Source organism: Schistocerca nitens, chromosome 2, assembly GCF_023898315.1.
Source record: "Schistocerca nitens isolate TAMUIC-IGC-003100 chromosome 2, iqSchNite1.1, whole genome shotgun sequence".
In the NCBI taxonomy this organism is placed as follows: Eukaryota; Metazoa; Arthropoda; class Insecta; order Orthoptera; family Acrididae; genus Schistocerca; species Schistocerca nitens.
Genome location: NC_064615.1, coordinates 727,805,983 through 727,823,486, shown reverse-complemented (window position 1 = coordinate 727,823,486; position 17,504 = coordinate 727,805,983). Strand labels below are relative to the sequence as shown.

The window sequence follows — 17,504 nt, the reverse complement described above, 5'->3', positions numbered from 1 at the left end:
CCCCCCCCCCTTTCTTGGCAGTTCCCTCACCTAAAGATCTGAATGGGGGCAGGGGGGGCTAATCTGAAACCTTTTGCCTATGGAGAGATCATCATCACATTATTTTTAATTACGGCTAGCATGACTAAGATAATCATATTCAAACCTGTCCAGATAAAAATACTAACATACGTACATTTTCAGAGTTTTGTGTCCTGATGTCAACCTGTGAAATTGCAATTATTTAAAAAAAATAGTTGTACATTGCACAATGTCCTTTATTAATTGAAGAATGACATGTCTTGCCCAGATAGTGCATCATCAGGTTATCTCATGGAGGTGATGACAACCTTAGCAGCACAGGTCAGTTCCTCATGCAAATTGTAAACACATCTGTACACATGGGTATGTATGCACTATGTGAATGCCGACAGGCCTTCGGCACCGTTCTAGTGTTCGGCTGTATTTACAGTCAGCACATGAGGTCCTGTTCTGTGCTGCTACGCTTGTCGTTGTCTCCATGAGATAACCTAGTGATACTCTATCCTTGCGAAACACATCATTCTTGAATTAATGAAGAACATTGTGCAACCTATGACTGTTTTCGTAAATAATAGCAATAATAATAAGGTTGTTGTACCACAACACCAAGATGGACTGGATTAATTTTTAAAATGAAAATGCTTTTTACATCATTAATTAATTGTTAAAAATAACTGAATCTGACAGTATAGTAATGCAAAAAAGCCAATAGACTACATGGCTAGAAGCTATTCCTACAGACCATGCAGATCACTATTTGGAGGTCTCAAACTAATATTTAATAGCAGTACTGCAAAATATAGCAGAAATCTCACAATCAATGAATGGAAACACACAAGAAACATATCACACACACTCATACACTCACTGTTCGTCTTGTTGTTCAGTGACGAACGGGATGATGATCTGAGGCCTTTACCCTTGTGGGGTGGTGTAATGGAGCGCCGTCGATGACCACTAGATCCTCGAAGTGGGGGTGTGTCAGAACGCCTCCTCCCACCTCCATTGCCAGTTCCACTGCCACTACAAGATGCTAGCTGTGATGAACTTTTTGATGCCTGAGGTGCACCAATGACGGAAGCAGAAAGTTTGCGGTGTGGGTTGGATGCAGGTGAGGGATCACGTCTCTTGCTTCCCAATGATGAGCCTTGTAGACCGCCTCCACGATCATCACTGTGTCGTGATGGGAGGACTGCTTTTTTCATTGAAGGCAAAGGACTTCCATTTTTCCCTGATGTTTTTCGCATTCTGTAAAAACAGCAGTATTATACATAAGGTACAAGTTAGATATAAAGTTACAAGACAGAATGGCTGCCTAGTACTTACCTTTAGAAAGCAAAACTCTAGGTCTTGTCAACAGACACACATAAAATTACAAAAATTATTCCAGCATTTGGGACAATTAGTTCCTTCCTCAGGGTGGAAAGACAGATATGTTGAGAAAGGTTAAAAAAGGTGCAGCAATCCCCTCAGACTGCAAGATGAGTCGAACCCTACTGTTCTGAGGCTGAGGGAGATAAAGATCTTCCATAAAAGTGATTGTGTGTGTTCTTTCGCTTTTACAAAGTATCTTAATTAAGCAACAGCCAAGGCTGTTGTGGCTGAGCACCTGAAGGATAATTTGGAAAATATTTCGAGTAGATTTCCCCACCATGTTATAGTTCTGGGTGGAGATTTTAATTTGCCGGATATAGACTGGGAGACTCAAACGTTCATAACGGGTGGTGCTGCTGTGGTCTTCAGTCCTGAGACTGGTTTGATGCAGCTCTCCATGTTACTCTATCCTGTGCAAGCTTCTTCATCTCTCAGTACCTACTGCAACCTAGATCCTTCTGAATCTGCTTAGTGTATTCATCTCTTGGTCTCCCTCTACGATTTTTACCCTCCACGCTGCCCTCCAATGATAAATTTGTGATCCCTTGATGCCTCAAAACATGTCCTACCAACCGATCCCTTCTTCTAGTCAAGTTGTGCCACAAACTTCTCTTCTCCCCAATCCTATTCAATACCTCCTCATTAGTTACGTGATCTACCCACCTTATCTTCAGAATTCTTCGGGTGGTAGGGACAAAGAATCCAGTGAAATTTTTTTTAAGTGCTTTATCTGAAAACTACCTTGAGCAGTTAAACAGAGAACCGACTCGTGGCGATAACATATTAGACCTCCTGGTGACAAACAGACCCAAACTATTTGAAACAGTTAACGCAGAACAGGGAATCAGCGATCATAAAGCGGTTACGGCATCGATGACTTCAGCCGTAAATAGAAATATTAAAAAAAGGTAGGAAGATTTTTCTGTTTAGCAAAAGTGACAACAAGCAGATTACAGAGTACCTGACAGCTCAACACAAAAGTTTTGTCTCAAGTACAGATAGTGTTGAGGATCAGCGGACAAAGTTCAAAAGCATTGTACAATATGCGTTAGATGAGTATGTGCCAAGCAAGATCGTAAGAGATGGAAAAGAGCCACCATGGTACAACAACCGAGTTAGAAAACTGCTGCAGAAGCAAAGGGAACTTCACAGCAAACATAAACATAGCCAAAGCCTTGCAGACAAACAAAAATTATGCGAAGCGAAATGTAGTGTGAGGAGGGCTATGTGAGAGGCGTTCAATGAATTCGAAAGTAAAGTTCTATGTACTGACTTGGCAGAAAACCTAAGAAATTTTGGTCTTACGTCAAAGTGGTAGGTGGATCAAAACAAAATGTCCAGACACTCTGTGACCAAAATGGTACTGAAACAGAGGATGACAGACTAAAGGCCGAAATACTAAATGTCTTTTTCCAAAGCTGTTTCACAGAGGAAGACTGCACTGTAGTTCCTTCTCTAGATTGCCGCACAGATGACAAAATGGTAGATATCAAAATAGATGACAGAGGGATAGAGAAACAATTAAAATCGCTCAAAAGAGGAAAGGCCGCTGGACCTGATGGGATACCAGTTCGATTTTACACAGAGTACGCGAAGGAACTTGCCCCCCCTTCTTGCAGCAGTGTACCGTAGGTCTCTAGAAGAGCGTAGCGTTCCAAAGGATTGGAAAAGGGCACACAGGTCATCCCCGTTTTCAAGAAGGGACGTCGAACAGATGTGCAGAACTATAGACCTATATCCCTAACGTCGATCAGTTGTAGAATTTTGGAACACGTATTATGTTCGAGTATAATGACTTTTCTGGAGACTAGAAATCTACTCTGTAGAAATCAGCATGGGTTTCTAAAAAGACAGTCGTGTGAAACCCAGCTCGCACTATTCGTCCACGAGACTCAGAGGGCCATAGACACGGGTCCACAGGTAGATGCCGTGTTTCTTGACTTCCGCAAGGCGTTCGATACAGTTCCCCACAGTCGTTTAATGAACAAAGTAAGAGCATATGGACTATCAGACCAATTGTGTGATTGGATTGAAGAGTTCCTAGATAACAGAACGCAGCATGTCATTCTCAATGGAGAGAAGTCTTCCGAAGTAAGAGTGAGTTCAGGTGTGCCACAGGGGAGTGTCATAGGACCGTTGCTATTCACAATATACATAAATGACTTGGTGGATGACATCGGAAGTTCGCTGAGGCTTTTTGCAGATGATGCTGTGGTGTATCGAGAGGTTGTAACAATGGAAAATTGTACTGAAATGCAGGAGGATCTGCAGCAAATTGACGCATGGTGCAGGGAATGGCAATTGAATCTCAATGTAGACAAGTGTAATGTGCTGCGAATACATAGAAAGATAGATCCCTTATCATTTAGCTACAAAATAGCAGGTCAGCAACTGGAAGCAGTTAATTCCATAAATTATCTGGGAGTACGCATTAGGAGTGATTTAAAATGGAATGATCATATAAAGTTGATCTTCGGTAAAGCAGATGCCAGACTGAGATTCATTGGAAGAATCCTAAGGAAATGCAATCTGAAAACAAAGGAAGTAGGTTACAGTACGCTTGTTCACCCACTGCTTGAATACTGCTCAGCAGTGTGGGATCCGTACCAGATAGGGTTGATAGAAGAGATAGAGAAGACCCAACGGAGAGCAGCGCGCTTCGTTACAGGATCATTTAGTAATCGCAAAAGTGTTACGGAGATGATAGATAAACTCCAGTGGAAGACTCTGCGGGAGAGACGCTCAGTAGCTCGGTACGGGCTTTTGTTAAAGTTTCGAGAACATACCTTCACCGAAGAGTCAAGCAGTATATTGCTCCCTCCTACGTATATCTCGCGAAGAGACCATGAGGATAAAATCAGAGAGATTAGAGCCCACACAGAAGCATACCGACAATCCTTCTTTCCACGAACAATACGAGACTGGATTAGAAGGGAGAACCGATAGAGGTACTCAGGGTACCCTCCGCCACACACCGTCAGGTGGCTTGCGGAGTATGGATGTAGATGTAGATGTAGTTAGACACAAATTGTGGTGACATCAGATTAAAACAATGGACTTACATTTAGGAAGAGTTGGGTCTGAATCCACATTCAGCCACACAAATGTAAGTTTCTTGCTGTCTCCTGAATCACTACAGGTGATTGCTTGGACATTAAGACCACAGCTCATATTCTTCACCATCCCTTTCCCTCCCAAGTTTGTGCTCTGTCTCTAATGACACTGACATGAACAGGAGGATTATTCTCTAAGCTTCTTCCTCATATGGGTGGTACAATCAACTCTTTCTTTCAGTAACAATTAAAATTTAGGTAGTAAAATGTCAACTCCTTCAATCATTTCAGTTGTATGTTGAAAGATTCTTCTGTGCAGCTGCACTCAACTGCCTCCCTAACCTTTTTTAGGTGGCTGTCAAGAGAAGTAAACCAAGAACTACATATGCCAACAAAAACAGCAAAACTGATCAGTAACACATAGCAATAAACAATCAGCAATAGCCAACCACATGTGTGTTTCTGGTGAGATCTCCCTCGTCTGTACATTATCAGGTTCCTGAACTTTCACTTATGAGGACAAGAAACAAAGCACAAAGGAAAAATTAACTAAACCACTCAGTACAAAGACTCACTAATCTGAAATGAGTCAATACAAAAGTAACTGACTCGGAACGCTTCTCGACCGTTATATCAAGTTGGTGATGCGAGCTCTGTGGTGTTACTGTAGATAGAAAGTAACACTCTTAACACAAATGACATTCATAAGGTCTATGATACAGATACATACAACAGACTATAAATTACTACTTCTCGTCGTGCCCTCAAATGAGAAATGTCCTGCTTACTATCTTTCCCACACGACCCCCCCCCCCCCCAAACAATAGTATCCTTCCGTCCACCAGACCAACACAATATCCTCGTCCATACCTAGACAACCCTTCAACCCCTTCTCCCAACTCCTTGCTTCGTGGCTCATATCCCTGTAATAGACCTAGATGCAAGACCTGTCCCATACATCCCCCCCCCCCCCCCAACACCACCTATTCAACTCCGATCATAGACTAGGATGTTGTGGAGATTGGGTGGGCGATGGAACCACTTTAGGAGGGGTGGAAAATACCTCGGGTAGAATGTCCATCTTTTTAGGGCACAATGATATGTAATCAAAGCCCTGGCGAATGAGGTGGTTCAGCTTTTTCAGTCCAGGGTGATACTCAGTGATGAACGAGACACTCCTCTGTGGCTGGTTTTTGGGAGTGGTGGGATGGGAAATGGCATGGGAAATCTGTTTGTAGACTACATCTGGGGGATAGTGCCTGTCTGCGAAGGCCTTGGTGACACAATTAGCAAGGGGACTTTTGTCAATGCAGATATGCCACTCCCGGGTAGCCAGGCTATATGGGAGGGATTTTTGGGGTTAAAGGGATGACAGCTGTCAAAATGCTGGAACTGTTGGTGGTTGGTTGGTTTAATGTGGACAGAGGTGCAGATGGAGCCATCTGAAGGAGGACCACGTGAAGCAGATGGGAGACAAGGTGTTGAGGTTGTGAAGGAACGAAAATAGGGTGTCTTGGCCCTGGGTCCAGATAATGAAGATATCATCAATGAGCCTGAACCAGACTAGGGATTTGGTATTTTGGGAGGCTAGGAAGATCTCCTCTAGACAGCCCATAAAAAGACTGGCATAGGAGGGTCCCATGCCAATACCCAGGGTAGTGTTGTAGATTTGTATATGTACCTTCCCTTATGTCACGTCACACTCTCCTCTCCCGTAATTATTTCAGCCTCAAACTACAGTAACATACTGTCTCCACACCCTCCACCAAACAGTCCGTGTCTCCCCCCCCCCCCCCCCCCCCGGGACCTGTCATCTACTATGCATTCTCGTCTCCCACCCTCTTTATTTGCAGCACTCTGTCAATGCATTCACCTGTTTTTCCCCACTCCTCTTCTTTTTCGTTCCTTTTTCCCCACATCCATGCCCCACAACCTCCTGATGCTCTATCTGTTTGTAGTCTAATCCCTGCACGCTCCACGAGACAGCATTTGTCTCTCTCCCCTGCGCACACTACTATCTCTTCCCCGTCCCCTTCACCACGCCCTCCAGTATGCTCCTTGCCTTCCATGTGATGTTGCATTCCGCCGCGAAATGCTGGTTTTGGCGGTGGTGTGTGTGTGTCTGTGTGTTTACTGGTGAAGGCTGTGACCGAAAGCTATATGTGAGTGTCATTTGATCATGCCCGTCTGCAACTTGACGTGTCTTCTTTACAGTAAGTAGCTACCTGTCTTTTCCTACATTGTTGATATTCCTACCTGGATTTTCCATTGTATGATATAAATATCACTAACTTTATATGTGGCGTCCAAAGAACACAGCTATTGATTGTTGAAAGATGGTGTCAGAAAATGGATGTATAACTGAATCTAATTAATAGATACATAAAATCAGATTATTTTAAGACTATAACTAATGTTTTCTAACAAAAAATTAAAACTTATAAGTAACAAGGAAATTAAAATTCCAGACTGTACAAGGAAGATCCACTGCCATATTAATAAGGATGCTGTCAGAACATTAACTGTTGGAAAATGAGATCAAGACAAAACTTGATCACGTACTTTCTGAAACATTAGTGAAGGACAAAGTAGGAAAACAAGCAGCTGATATCTGTACTACAAAATAATTGTGCTGTTGCTATAAAGAACTTTTCTGCATCTGTTCTAAACTAAAACCTTGGGTTTCATGTCCTTTTGGAAACAAGATCAGTAGAGATGGGGAAGCTCAGATCAGACTAGAATGAGAGTGCTAACCACTGTCCAACTTGCTTGATGTGCATTGTGATATTGTAAAAATGAGAATGTATAATGCTGCAGAAGAAAAATTGTATGTGATGTGAATGACTTTAGCACATGGGTCTGCTCTTTACAGAATATATCCAACCAATTTGAAACAGAAAAAATGTGGTTTTACAAAGATGCACAGGACAATTAAGCTCAGGGCAGTTCTGTTGAATAAACATCAGCAGTTGGCTTTATTAAAGGATGGTTGCAGTGTACAGAATCTGCTGAGAACCAGGAATTACATTCATATCCACTATGAAGATTAAAACCTTATTGTAAGTTAGAACAACATTACACTGTATTCATAACTGAATCTGCAATTTGTGATTATTTACTTCTCTTTTTTCTGCCCTTAAACTAACTGAAGATTGCATTAAGGAATCCTGTGAAACTAAGATGCTCTGACTAATTTAATGCACAACAAAATAGGACAATCACCAACATGTGTCGTTAAACATGAGAAAAGAGGCTATGCACTGGGAGGGAGGAAGGAAGATTAGGGTTTAAAGGCCCACCAAAGTCAAGTCATTAGAGACAGAGCTGATCTTCAGTGACTATTCTAAATATATATCTAGTCATCTAAATCATTTAATGCCATGTCCGACTGTTCTTGTATCAGTAACAAAGATACCCCAGGTACCTAATTGAGTGTGTGCACACCATACAAAGGATTTAGTCTACTAAATTTAAATAGCTGATGCCTAAATTTCAGCTCTCTTCTTTTCCAGTTTTCCCACAAAGCACTTTGATACAATGCTGTGTTCCAGACATACAGTCTCAGAAATTTCTTCAACAAATTACAGCCTATATTTGATACAAATTTAATGCTTTTGACAAAGAATGTCCTCTTTGTATGTGTTACTCACTTTGCTTTGTGCTTATTAACTGTTCATTCCATTTAATAGACCTTGTAATTGGTCTTCATTTTCACTGAGGAAAACAATATCATAAGCAAATCTTTTTGTCATGAATTTTAACTCTACTCCTGAAACTTTCTCTTCTCTCCACCACTACTTCTTCAACATAGAGGTTGAACAGAAATACACTTCACCCCTGTGTCACACCTGTTTTAATCCTAGGACTTCCCTCTTGGTCTTCCAGTGTTACAATTTCCTCTTGGTTCTTGTACATATTCTATATTACCTGTCTTTTCCTATAGCTTATACTTTTTTTATAATTTCAAACACCTTGGACCATTTTACATTGCTTTTTCTAGGTCAACAAAGACAATGATGGTGTCTTGATTTCTTAAAGTCTTTCCTCCATTATTATGTGTAAGAGTCAACACTCATTCTCTGGTCCCTTTAACTCTCATAAAACCAAGTTTTTAGTCACCTAACAGATTGTAATTTTTTTCTATTCTATTGAATATTATTCTTGTCAGCAATTTGGATGCATGAGCTGTTTAGCTGACTGTGTAATAGTTCTCAGATTTATCTGGCTTTGTTATCTGCAGGACTGTGTAGATGATATTCGTTTGAAAGTTTGATGGAACACATCCAAGTCTCATAAATTCTATGCACACACCTGAATAATCATTTGGCTGCCACTTCTGCCAATAAATTTAGAAAGTCAGAAAAATTTTATACATGCCGACTGCCTTGTTTGATCACAAGTCTTTCAGAGAATGACTACTAATACATGATCCTCTATGTCTTCCAACACGACAACCATTTCTTCTTCTATCACATCAGAAGACAGCTCTTCGCCCTTATAGATGTGTTCAATGTACTCTTTCCACCTATTTGCTCTCTTCTCTGCATTTAACAGTAGAATTCCTTTCACACTAATAATGTTGACATTTTCAATTTCATTTAGTGTTATTTTGACCTTCTATAAGCTGAGTCTGTCCTTCTGACTAATATATTCCTTATGTTTTCTTCACGTTTTCTGCAGCCACTTCACTTTAGCAAGCCTATATTCTCCCACAACTCTGACTTCTATTTTGTATCCTACTACAGCATTCTAATTTCCATGATTACTGGATCTCCATTTCCCTTTACATACTAAGTTACCTGTTCATTGCCTTCACTCACTCTCTCTCTCTCTCTCTCTCTCTCTCTCTCTCTCTCTCTCTCTTATTATGATTGTGATGTTGGCATGTATTGCAGTGATTTGCTGTCAACTCTACTGAGAATGATCCTGTCACCCAACTGTCACAATAACTAACTCTTTCCCCTACCTTCATACTTAAAAGAAATGCTACTCCCATTATAAAACGGATTCCTGGATGGAAATGGTGGAAAAAAGGTCCTATGAACATGTGTCCATACATGCATCATTGGTGCGGCAGATGGCACTGATGAATGAAAGTTCCTCAGACCATGTGCCGTGTGATCCTTGCGTGTTGCAGGCTACTTGATTGATGCAGCATGCTATAAGCAGCAGAATGGTCTGGTATTCATTTCGGGGACAAGCTGAGATGGTGTATGTGTACAGACAAGCAGATGGAAATGTCGAGAGAGAGCACCACTATACCAAAACAAGTACCTTCACAGACACCAGCCACATCACACAATATTCCAAGCCCTTTTTGGGCATTTGTGTGATCATGGGTTCTTTCAGACAGACAAACATGCAGAGAGGCAGCAGACTGTGCTTACACCAGATTTGGAGGGCCGGGTTCTATAGGATATTGAGACAAAGCCTAGTACAAGCTCCAAGCAAGTGGCCTGCCAACATGGTGTGAGCCAAAGTATGATTATGTGTTTCCTGCATGACAACCACAACTATCCCTATCACCTGCAATGACTGCAAGAAGTATCAACATCAGACTTCCCTCTGTGGAAGAATTTTGTCAATGGCTTTTGCACCAGACCATTAAAATCATGAGATTTCTGTCCCCAGTCTTCTTTACCAACAAAGAAACCTTTACCAGAACTGGCACCATCAATCTACATAACCATCATCTGTGAGCTACATATATGGCATTTCCTAAATTTCCAGTCAGAAATCCATCCCTGCAGTTAGTTACTTTATTAATGTTCACCCTGTGTAGTACTAAATAATATTGCCTTCCACAGAGAATACTAAACAATTGTAGAACATAATAAAAGATGTCAGTTTTAATTTGAGTACCAGTAGAATATGGCTTCATAATCAATATGCCTCGAACTTTTTGTTTATTAGGATCTTATATGCTCGCACTGCAAAACCAAATATAGTTTTTTAGGTGTTTTAGTACATGGTCTTTGTAATGTAAATGGTCTAAAACAGTTCGCAGAAGACACTTTTCTGTAAAAATGGGCCAAAACAGACTTTTTTGGCATTTTATAAAAATCATCAACTTTGCCCTCAGTTCATAAACTGTTGGAAAGCAGTAGGAAGATGAAATTTTATATTCTAAGACCTTGTATTGGTAAGTTATTATGTGCAAGGTTTCAGGTGCATCCTGCAATTTCTTCTGCAGGTATAAAAAGCTAAACTTCACTTTTTTCTGAGCATCTATTTTTTTGGCCAACTTTGCTTCATATTATCCATATGTAAATCATTCGGTAAAGCTTTTTTATTATTATTATTTCACATAAGAGAGAGCAAAAAGTTGTACAAGATAACCTAGTTTTATTTCATTCCACAAAATACTATTGGAGATACTATGTCTCGAAGTTGCCGAAAACTGATGTGTGCACTGTTGACAGCTGCACTATGGGGTCAAAGAAATAACTGTATCCCCGGGAGCATTGAATTAACAATCTTGTGAAACTTTACCAATGTTCACTGGGAACATGTGTGATTGTTCATACCAAATTTCATCAAAATCTGTGACAGTCATGTGGGAACATCCAGACCACTTGGCAGGGAACAACCCTACATCCAGATTGATGTCTTTGCATTTCCACTGTTGGATTTTCTAGCTTCCTTACCACACCCAGTCTTCTGACATTCCACACTCTGACTTGTATAATATTACTGTTTCTCTTGGGTCTCCATCCTTTTTTTTAAAAGGTCACGTCCCCTTCAGCAGCATGGCAGCACTACTGGAATCTTTTGTCAATGGACAAATTATAGCAGCACTTTTTCATTTAGAGACCACACTTCCTGCAGATACACATTCATCATAATATTCGCCATCATCATCATTTACTGCACATAAAGAGGCTGTTTAGGCCCTTAGCAGGCAACAAGAATATAAAAGTACATAAACATAAAACACAATGAAATTATCAACACATCAATTCCACAAATCATGACTAAATACTATCGTAAAAATCACAAAAATTGATTACATATGTTTGCCTATTTACTTCTGGCTCAGGCTCATTGCTAGATGTTGGATCTGCTTCTTGCAGGGTCATTAAAGTTCTGTCTTTGCAGCTTGTTCACGGATGACCTCTTGGCTGTCTATCGGTTGGTTGATGTACTAATACTATGCTAGGGAGAGTACATGGATACATAGTATGTGTTTTTAATGCAGTGGTTTCCACTGCCTTTTACATTTGCATCAATCCACCGCCTTTTACATTTGCATCAATCCATTGCCTTTTGCATTTTCATCAATGTCGGCATTCTGAAAAATATACTCATCATGACACAGCTTTTAAATGTCCCCTTCTTCTTCTTCTTTTGTTCACTGCCATTTACTCTGTCTAGTAGAGGCACCAGTGTTCTCATATTTTGGTAAATTCATTTTACTTATATTTTTGGCCAAAAGCCATCCCTGTCGCCATAGTCTTCAGGCGCCTAAGGGAAGGAAGTCATGTGTGCCACAAGTCTGTGAATTATGTAAACTTGTTCTGTGTGTGGCCATATTTTAGATGTTTGTGTATCAGATTTTCTGAGGCAGAAAGTGGGAACCAGCCCAGCATTTGCCTAACTGGGCATGGGAAATTGCCTATAAAACTACACTCAGGGTGGTTCATTTACCAGCTATGCAGATTCAGTCTAGGTCTGGCTCACCTTCCTGTCTTGCAAACAAGCGTTACGGAATATGAGCAGGTATTCCGTTAGATTTCATCAGTTAACCATTTTTGTTTTGTTGATGACACTGTAATATGAGAGCATAGGCTTGACAATGAGATTGTACTGTTTGCTTGTGACTTGCATCAACCTCAACTGATGGAAGAAAATAATTTATAATAAGGTTAAAATAATGTGTAATAAACAAAATGACAACCATACAAATTAGAAAAACTCATAGACCTAGTTGCACAGTTTTTGCATGTATGTCATTTGAAGACAACAACAACAACCACAACAACACCTGGCAAACTGAATAGATTTTTCAAAACTAAGCTTCTGATGTGTGTGAAACAGGCACTCTAAACCTCTCCCCCTGCCACCCACACCCACTGAGGGAGGGGGGAGACAGACAGAGGGAGGGAAGGAGGGAGAGGGGGAAGAGAGAGAGAGAGAGAGAGAGAGAGAGAGAGAGAGAGAGAGAGAGGACTGTTATAGAACATCTTGGCAGGTATGTAATTTAAATGTGCACACACTGATACAATGGATCCACTCCTCTCCCTCTCCTCTGCCCAAACACAAGCTTCTATGATTTGCATAGGTGGTAACTCTCTCCAAAGTAGCCTTCTTTCTCACCGGCCTAAATCACTGCTAGCAGCTATTCTCTCCTGCCTCTGCCACCCTGACTATACCCACTCCAAGACAACCTTCTGCCACCATGTAAACTACCAGCTCCACCCTAGCACATCCATATCTTCCTTTCCTTACCTCTTTATTTCGTTCTGGATCCTCCACCTTCTTCATGTACTATTTTTTTAGCATTTGTCCTGGCAGCATTCTACACTGGCCCTGCAAGTAATGTATGTGCCAGCTTGCTGCCCCAGTGTTCACCTACATATATGACACTAGTAGTCTTTTGTAACAACTCCCACTCCCCCATCCATATCCCTCATCCTATCCCCCTTGCCAGACCAGTTAGTGATTAGTAATCAACTCCTATAAATATTTATAAAGGTAGAAAAACAGTGGACAGAGATCAGAAATAGGCAGCTTAAAGTGTACAAAAATGTGAAAAAAGGAAGGAAGGTCAGAGATTAGAGATTAATGTCCCATCAAAGACATAGTCATTAGAGAGGGAGCACAAGCTCAGACTGGGGAAGGAAATCACCTGTATGCTTCAAAGGAACCATCCTGGCATTCACTACTAGTCATTTAGGAAAGAGATGAAGAAACAAATCTTGATAGCTGGGTGGGGATTTGAACCATCATCCTCCCAAACATGAGTCCAGCGTCTTACCATTGCACTACCTCGCTCAATAGAGCACTGTGAAGGAATGAAAAGAGGTATATTAATAGAAGCAATATTGACCATGGAATACTGAACCACAGGATCAATCAAACAATGGAAAATCCAGATGGAATGTAACAATATTAGAGAAGAAAAGTTGCCTCTCACCATATAAAGGAGATGCTGAGTTGCGATAGGCACAACAAAAAGATTCATACAATTACAGCTTTTGACCAGTAATGCCTTTGTCAAGAATAGACACACACATACACACGCACTCACACAAATGCAATTCGCTCACACGACTGCAGTCTCAGACAACCGAAACCCTTTATGGTTGTCTGAGACTGCAGTCGTGTGAGCAAGTTGCGTTTGTGTGTGATGTTCTGGATATCATTATGTTTGACAGTAAAAATGAATTATATTGGCTCTCCAACCCTCCATATTGGGCTATCACAACAAGGTTATTGATATGAATGAAAGGTACTCTGATAAAAAATGAAACATTATGAAACAAACAGTCTGCATTAGAAATGTATAGCTTACTCATACCTGTCTTCATATACAAACAAAATGGCACTCCGCAGTAGTGAAAATTTACTGAACCAATCAATTCATTTACAATCAATCTCTGAATTTCAAGAACATATCCAGCACTAACAAATTATGTAAAAGCAGCTATTATAAATGGAGTTACAATGAACAGTGAGCTACCTTGATTTCTTCTTTAGCCCATGATCAGTCTCAGAAGAGGAACTGGAATCACGCTTATTTTTCTTGGATTTTAGCTTCCTATGTCGAGTATCTGTTGAACTACTGCTTGATGTTGAGCTGGTATCGTCACTGCTTGAGCTAGAATCTGTTGATGAGGTTGTGGTGCCCGATGTTGATGATGAACTGCTGGGCCCACCATGCTGTCAATAACAAATTTACAGAACAAACTGAATATATGCTACAAACAGAATTCAATTAAATGTGGTAGTTACATACACTGTAGGTCACTAAAACTGCAACAAAATGAAGACAGAATGTAACAAATGTCAAATTGTCACAAGGTACTTTATGCTTCGATGCACAAATGATTAGCATTTCAGCACAACGGTGCAAAGTAGGTATACGAGAACTGTCATCTACTTTCTGTACATAAGGAAACATTACACAGTAAGTTTCTCATCCATAAACATCATCTGAATGTTGTTTGTAAGAATATCTTGTTGCCCTCATGGAAGAAGGCTAAATGTGTCCACGTGCATATCAAAACCTAAAAGCAGAATGATTGTGGCCTGTTGAGACTGCATTTCATGTTGCGAAATACTGCTGCTCAAGACAATCAGGATTCCACACCTGTCATCTCAATATGGAATCGACAGGTTCAGGAGGGCAGTACTCAACACCAAGCACGATCTCAGCAGCCCCGTATGACTAGTGCCCGGGAGGACAGATATAGTGCTCAGTCGGCTGTGCAAGATTCTTCAGATCCACCACACCTCTTGAGCCAGGAAATGGACTCATTTGCAACAAGACAAGTCTCCATGCAGACAGTATGACAATGTCTGAAGCACCACTCACTGTCAGCATGGGGACAATTTTGCAGCACCCGATGACACAGCAGCAGAGAGAGGTGACAGTTGTGGCCCCAACAATGGCCCCAACAAGTCTGGACACAGCAACAACATCACGAGTCTGGTTCTATGTACAGCACCATGTTGGATGTATTCGTATACAGAGGCTCCAATGAGTATGAACTTTATTAGTTTGCACTTGTCATCAGCATACGAACCCAGCTTTCAGCTTCATAGTGCAGAGTGCCACTGGGTACAGTACAGGACTACCTATGGTTCACATAGTTGGTAATGTGGACAACAGCCATTACAATATGTAAAACATTCTCAGTTTTCTTGCCACGTCAATTCGGAATAAAGTCTCAAGCTTTCGACGACAGCTTCCATTGTCATCATCAGGAGCAACCGTCTGTCTTCACTGCTGCTATGGTGGCCTTATATAGCCTGTGGAAGGCTTGTGATTGGTCAGAAATTATGTACTGCCATCACAGACTGCGTCAATGTCTGCACTGGTGGCACTACCGCTCCCGTGAGGACATAAACCCTGCAAGTAAAGTCTCTGCTGCGTCTCTGCATCAAGCGCTCGTTTCCATGCACCGCTCAGATAAGGTAATGCAGAAAACAGGTGTAAAGCTTAACAGTTGTCGTAGCTCAGCCAGGCAGTGGAAAAAACTGCCGCAATTCCACTGAAGGATGACACCATTAGACTGGGAAGGCATCGAACGTTCAATGAAGCAGTTTACGCCTCAGGGTCACCTGCTGCCACCGACTTATTACAAGGTGTCTGAGGGTCCGGCGAGATCTAGGTCCTCAGCGGACGCCAGAATCTCCACCTCATCCCCAGACACAGAGCTTGTAGGTAGCGGTGGTGTGGGTGCCACCACAATTTCCTTGGTCTTAGGGGTTTTCTTTTAGACTTTTCTTACTGATCCTTGGGTTTCTCTGGCTGGGAGGGCTTCACTGATTCATTCTTAGGGACTAAGGACAATCGTGAAGCCCTATGACCAGCTGCTTTTAAGCACTTCAGCCACTGGCGGACGTCATCTTTCCCAATAGCAGAAACCTGGGAAGAAAGTGACCCAAGGGATCCCTTCCTGGCGAGAGGAGCCAAAGAAGACTTACGCTTCTCTGGCTGGGAAGTGGGGACTGCTGCCCCCGAATGTTGGGGGGCAGTACTCCCGAGGTAGGTGGTGTGGGAGCAGCAAGTGGGGGGGAGGGGGGGGGATTGGGAATTGCCCCCCCCCCACCACCACCACCATCAAGGGGTTAGGTGTAGCCTTCTGGCTCTGAGAGCCGACTGGAATTTGCAGGACTGATTGGGTTACAACTTTTCTCGTAGTGATGGCGTATGAGGAGGTCGTAGCCACATGACGTAGGCGCTCATATTTTCTCTTAGCTTCAGTGTAGGTCCGTCGAACCAGGTTCTTGTATTCCATGATTTTCCTCTCTTTCTGTAAAATCCTGCATTCTGGTGAGCAAGGTGAATGATGCTCTCCACAGTTGACACAGATGGGAGGTGGGGCACATGGAATATTAGGATGTGATGGATGTCCACAATCTCAATATGTGACGCTGGAAGTACAGAGGGAAGACATATGGCCAAACTTCCAGCACTTAAAGCACTGCATCGGGGGAGGGATGTATGGTTTGACATCACAGTAGCAGACCATCACCTTGACCTTCTCGGGTGAGGTGTCACCCTCGAGGGCCTAGATGAAGGCAACGGTGGCAACCTGATTATCCCTCAGACCCCGATGGATGTACCACACAAATTGAATACCTCACCGCTCTAAATTGGCGCGATGCTCATTATCAGACTGCAAAAGAAGATCCCTGTGGAATATAATGTCCCGGACCACATTTAAACTCTTATGTGGCGTGATAGCAACAGAAACATCCCCCAACTTGTTACAAGCGAGTAAAGCCAGTGACTGGGCAGAGAATGCTGTTTTTATAAAGACTGACCCCGAGTGCATTGTGGACAAGCCATCCACCTCCCCAAACTTTTCCTCTAAATGCTCTACAAACAACTGTGGCTTCCTTGAAACAAAGGAGTCCCCATCAGTTCTCGTACATACAAGGCACCGGGGTGAATAAGGTTCGCTGCCATCCTTAGCCTGGAGTTACTCCCATGGTGTGGACAGAGATGGGAATGATTTAGGGTCGTACTTTCTTGCATTATACTGAGACTTGGAACACTTAGAGACTGCTGGTGTCTGATCACCAGCAAGGGATTACATGGTACGCTTGGGTGACAGGTATCTACTCCTTGGTATACGTGGGGAGTTAACGGCGCAGGCATCAGCAGAGCGATCCCTGTGTTGTCAGGGGGCTCTGCATAGTGCATGGTGGAAACGCACCCAGGAAGGTGTCCTCATCCAAGAGATGGGGAATGAGCTTGACTGCAATGTGACGACGAGAAAATGGGCTTAAGATTTCAAGGCACGATGGACACGATGCACCATGTAAGGTGCCCTTCCCCAATTGGCTCACTCTTCGGGAAAATTTTGCAAATGAAGGTCAAAC

General features: G+C 42.1%; 1 protein-coding gene across 9 annotated transcripts in view; it reads right to left on the bottom strand.

Moving 5' to 3' along the window:
- LOC126236927 (zinc finger CCCH domain-containing protein 13-like) overlaps positions 1-17,504 on the bottom strand; it is a 264,568-nt gene that overhangs the window by 185,123 nt on the left and 61,941 nt on the right. For 8 of the 9 annotated variants that reach the window (XM_049946596.1, XM_049946597.1, XM_049946598.1 and 5 more), the window contains exons 4-5: positions 14,131-14,330; positions 890-1,269 (exon numbers count right to left, since the gene is read on the bottom strand). In XM_049946596.1, the coding sequence (XP_049802553.1) occupies positions 890-1,269; positions 14,131-14,330 (580 nt within the window). The remainder of the gene's footprint in view (positions 1-889; positions 1,270-14,130; positions 14,331-17,504) is intronic. The other variant, XM_049946604.1, reaches the window with a different exon arrangement.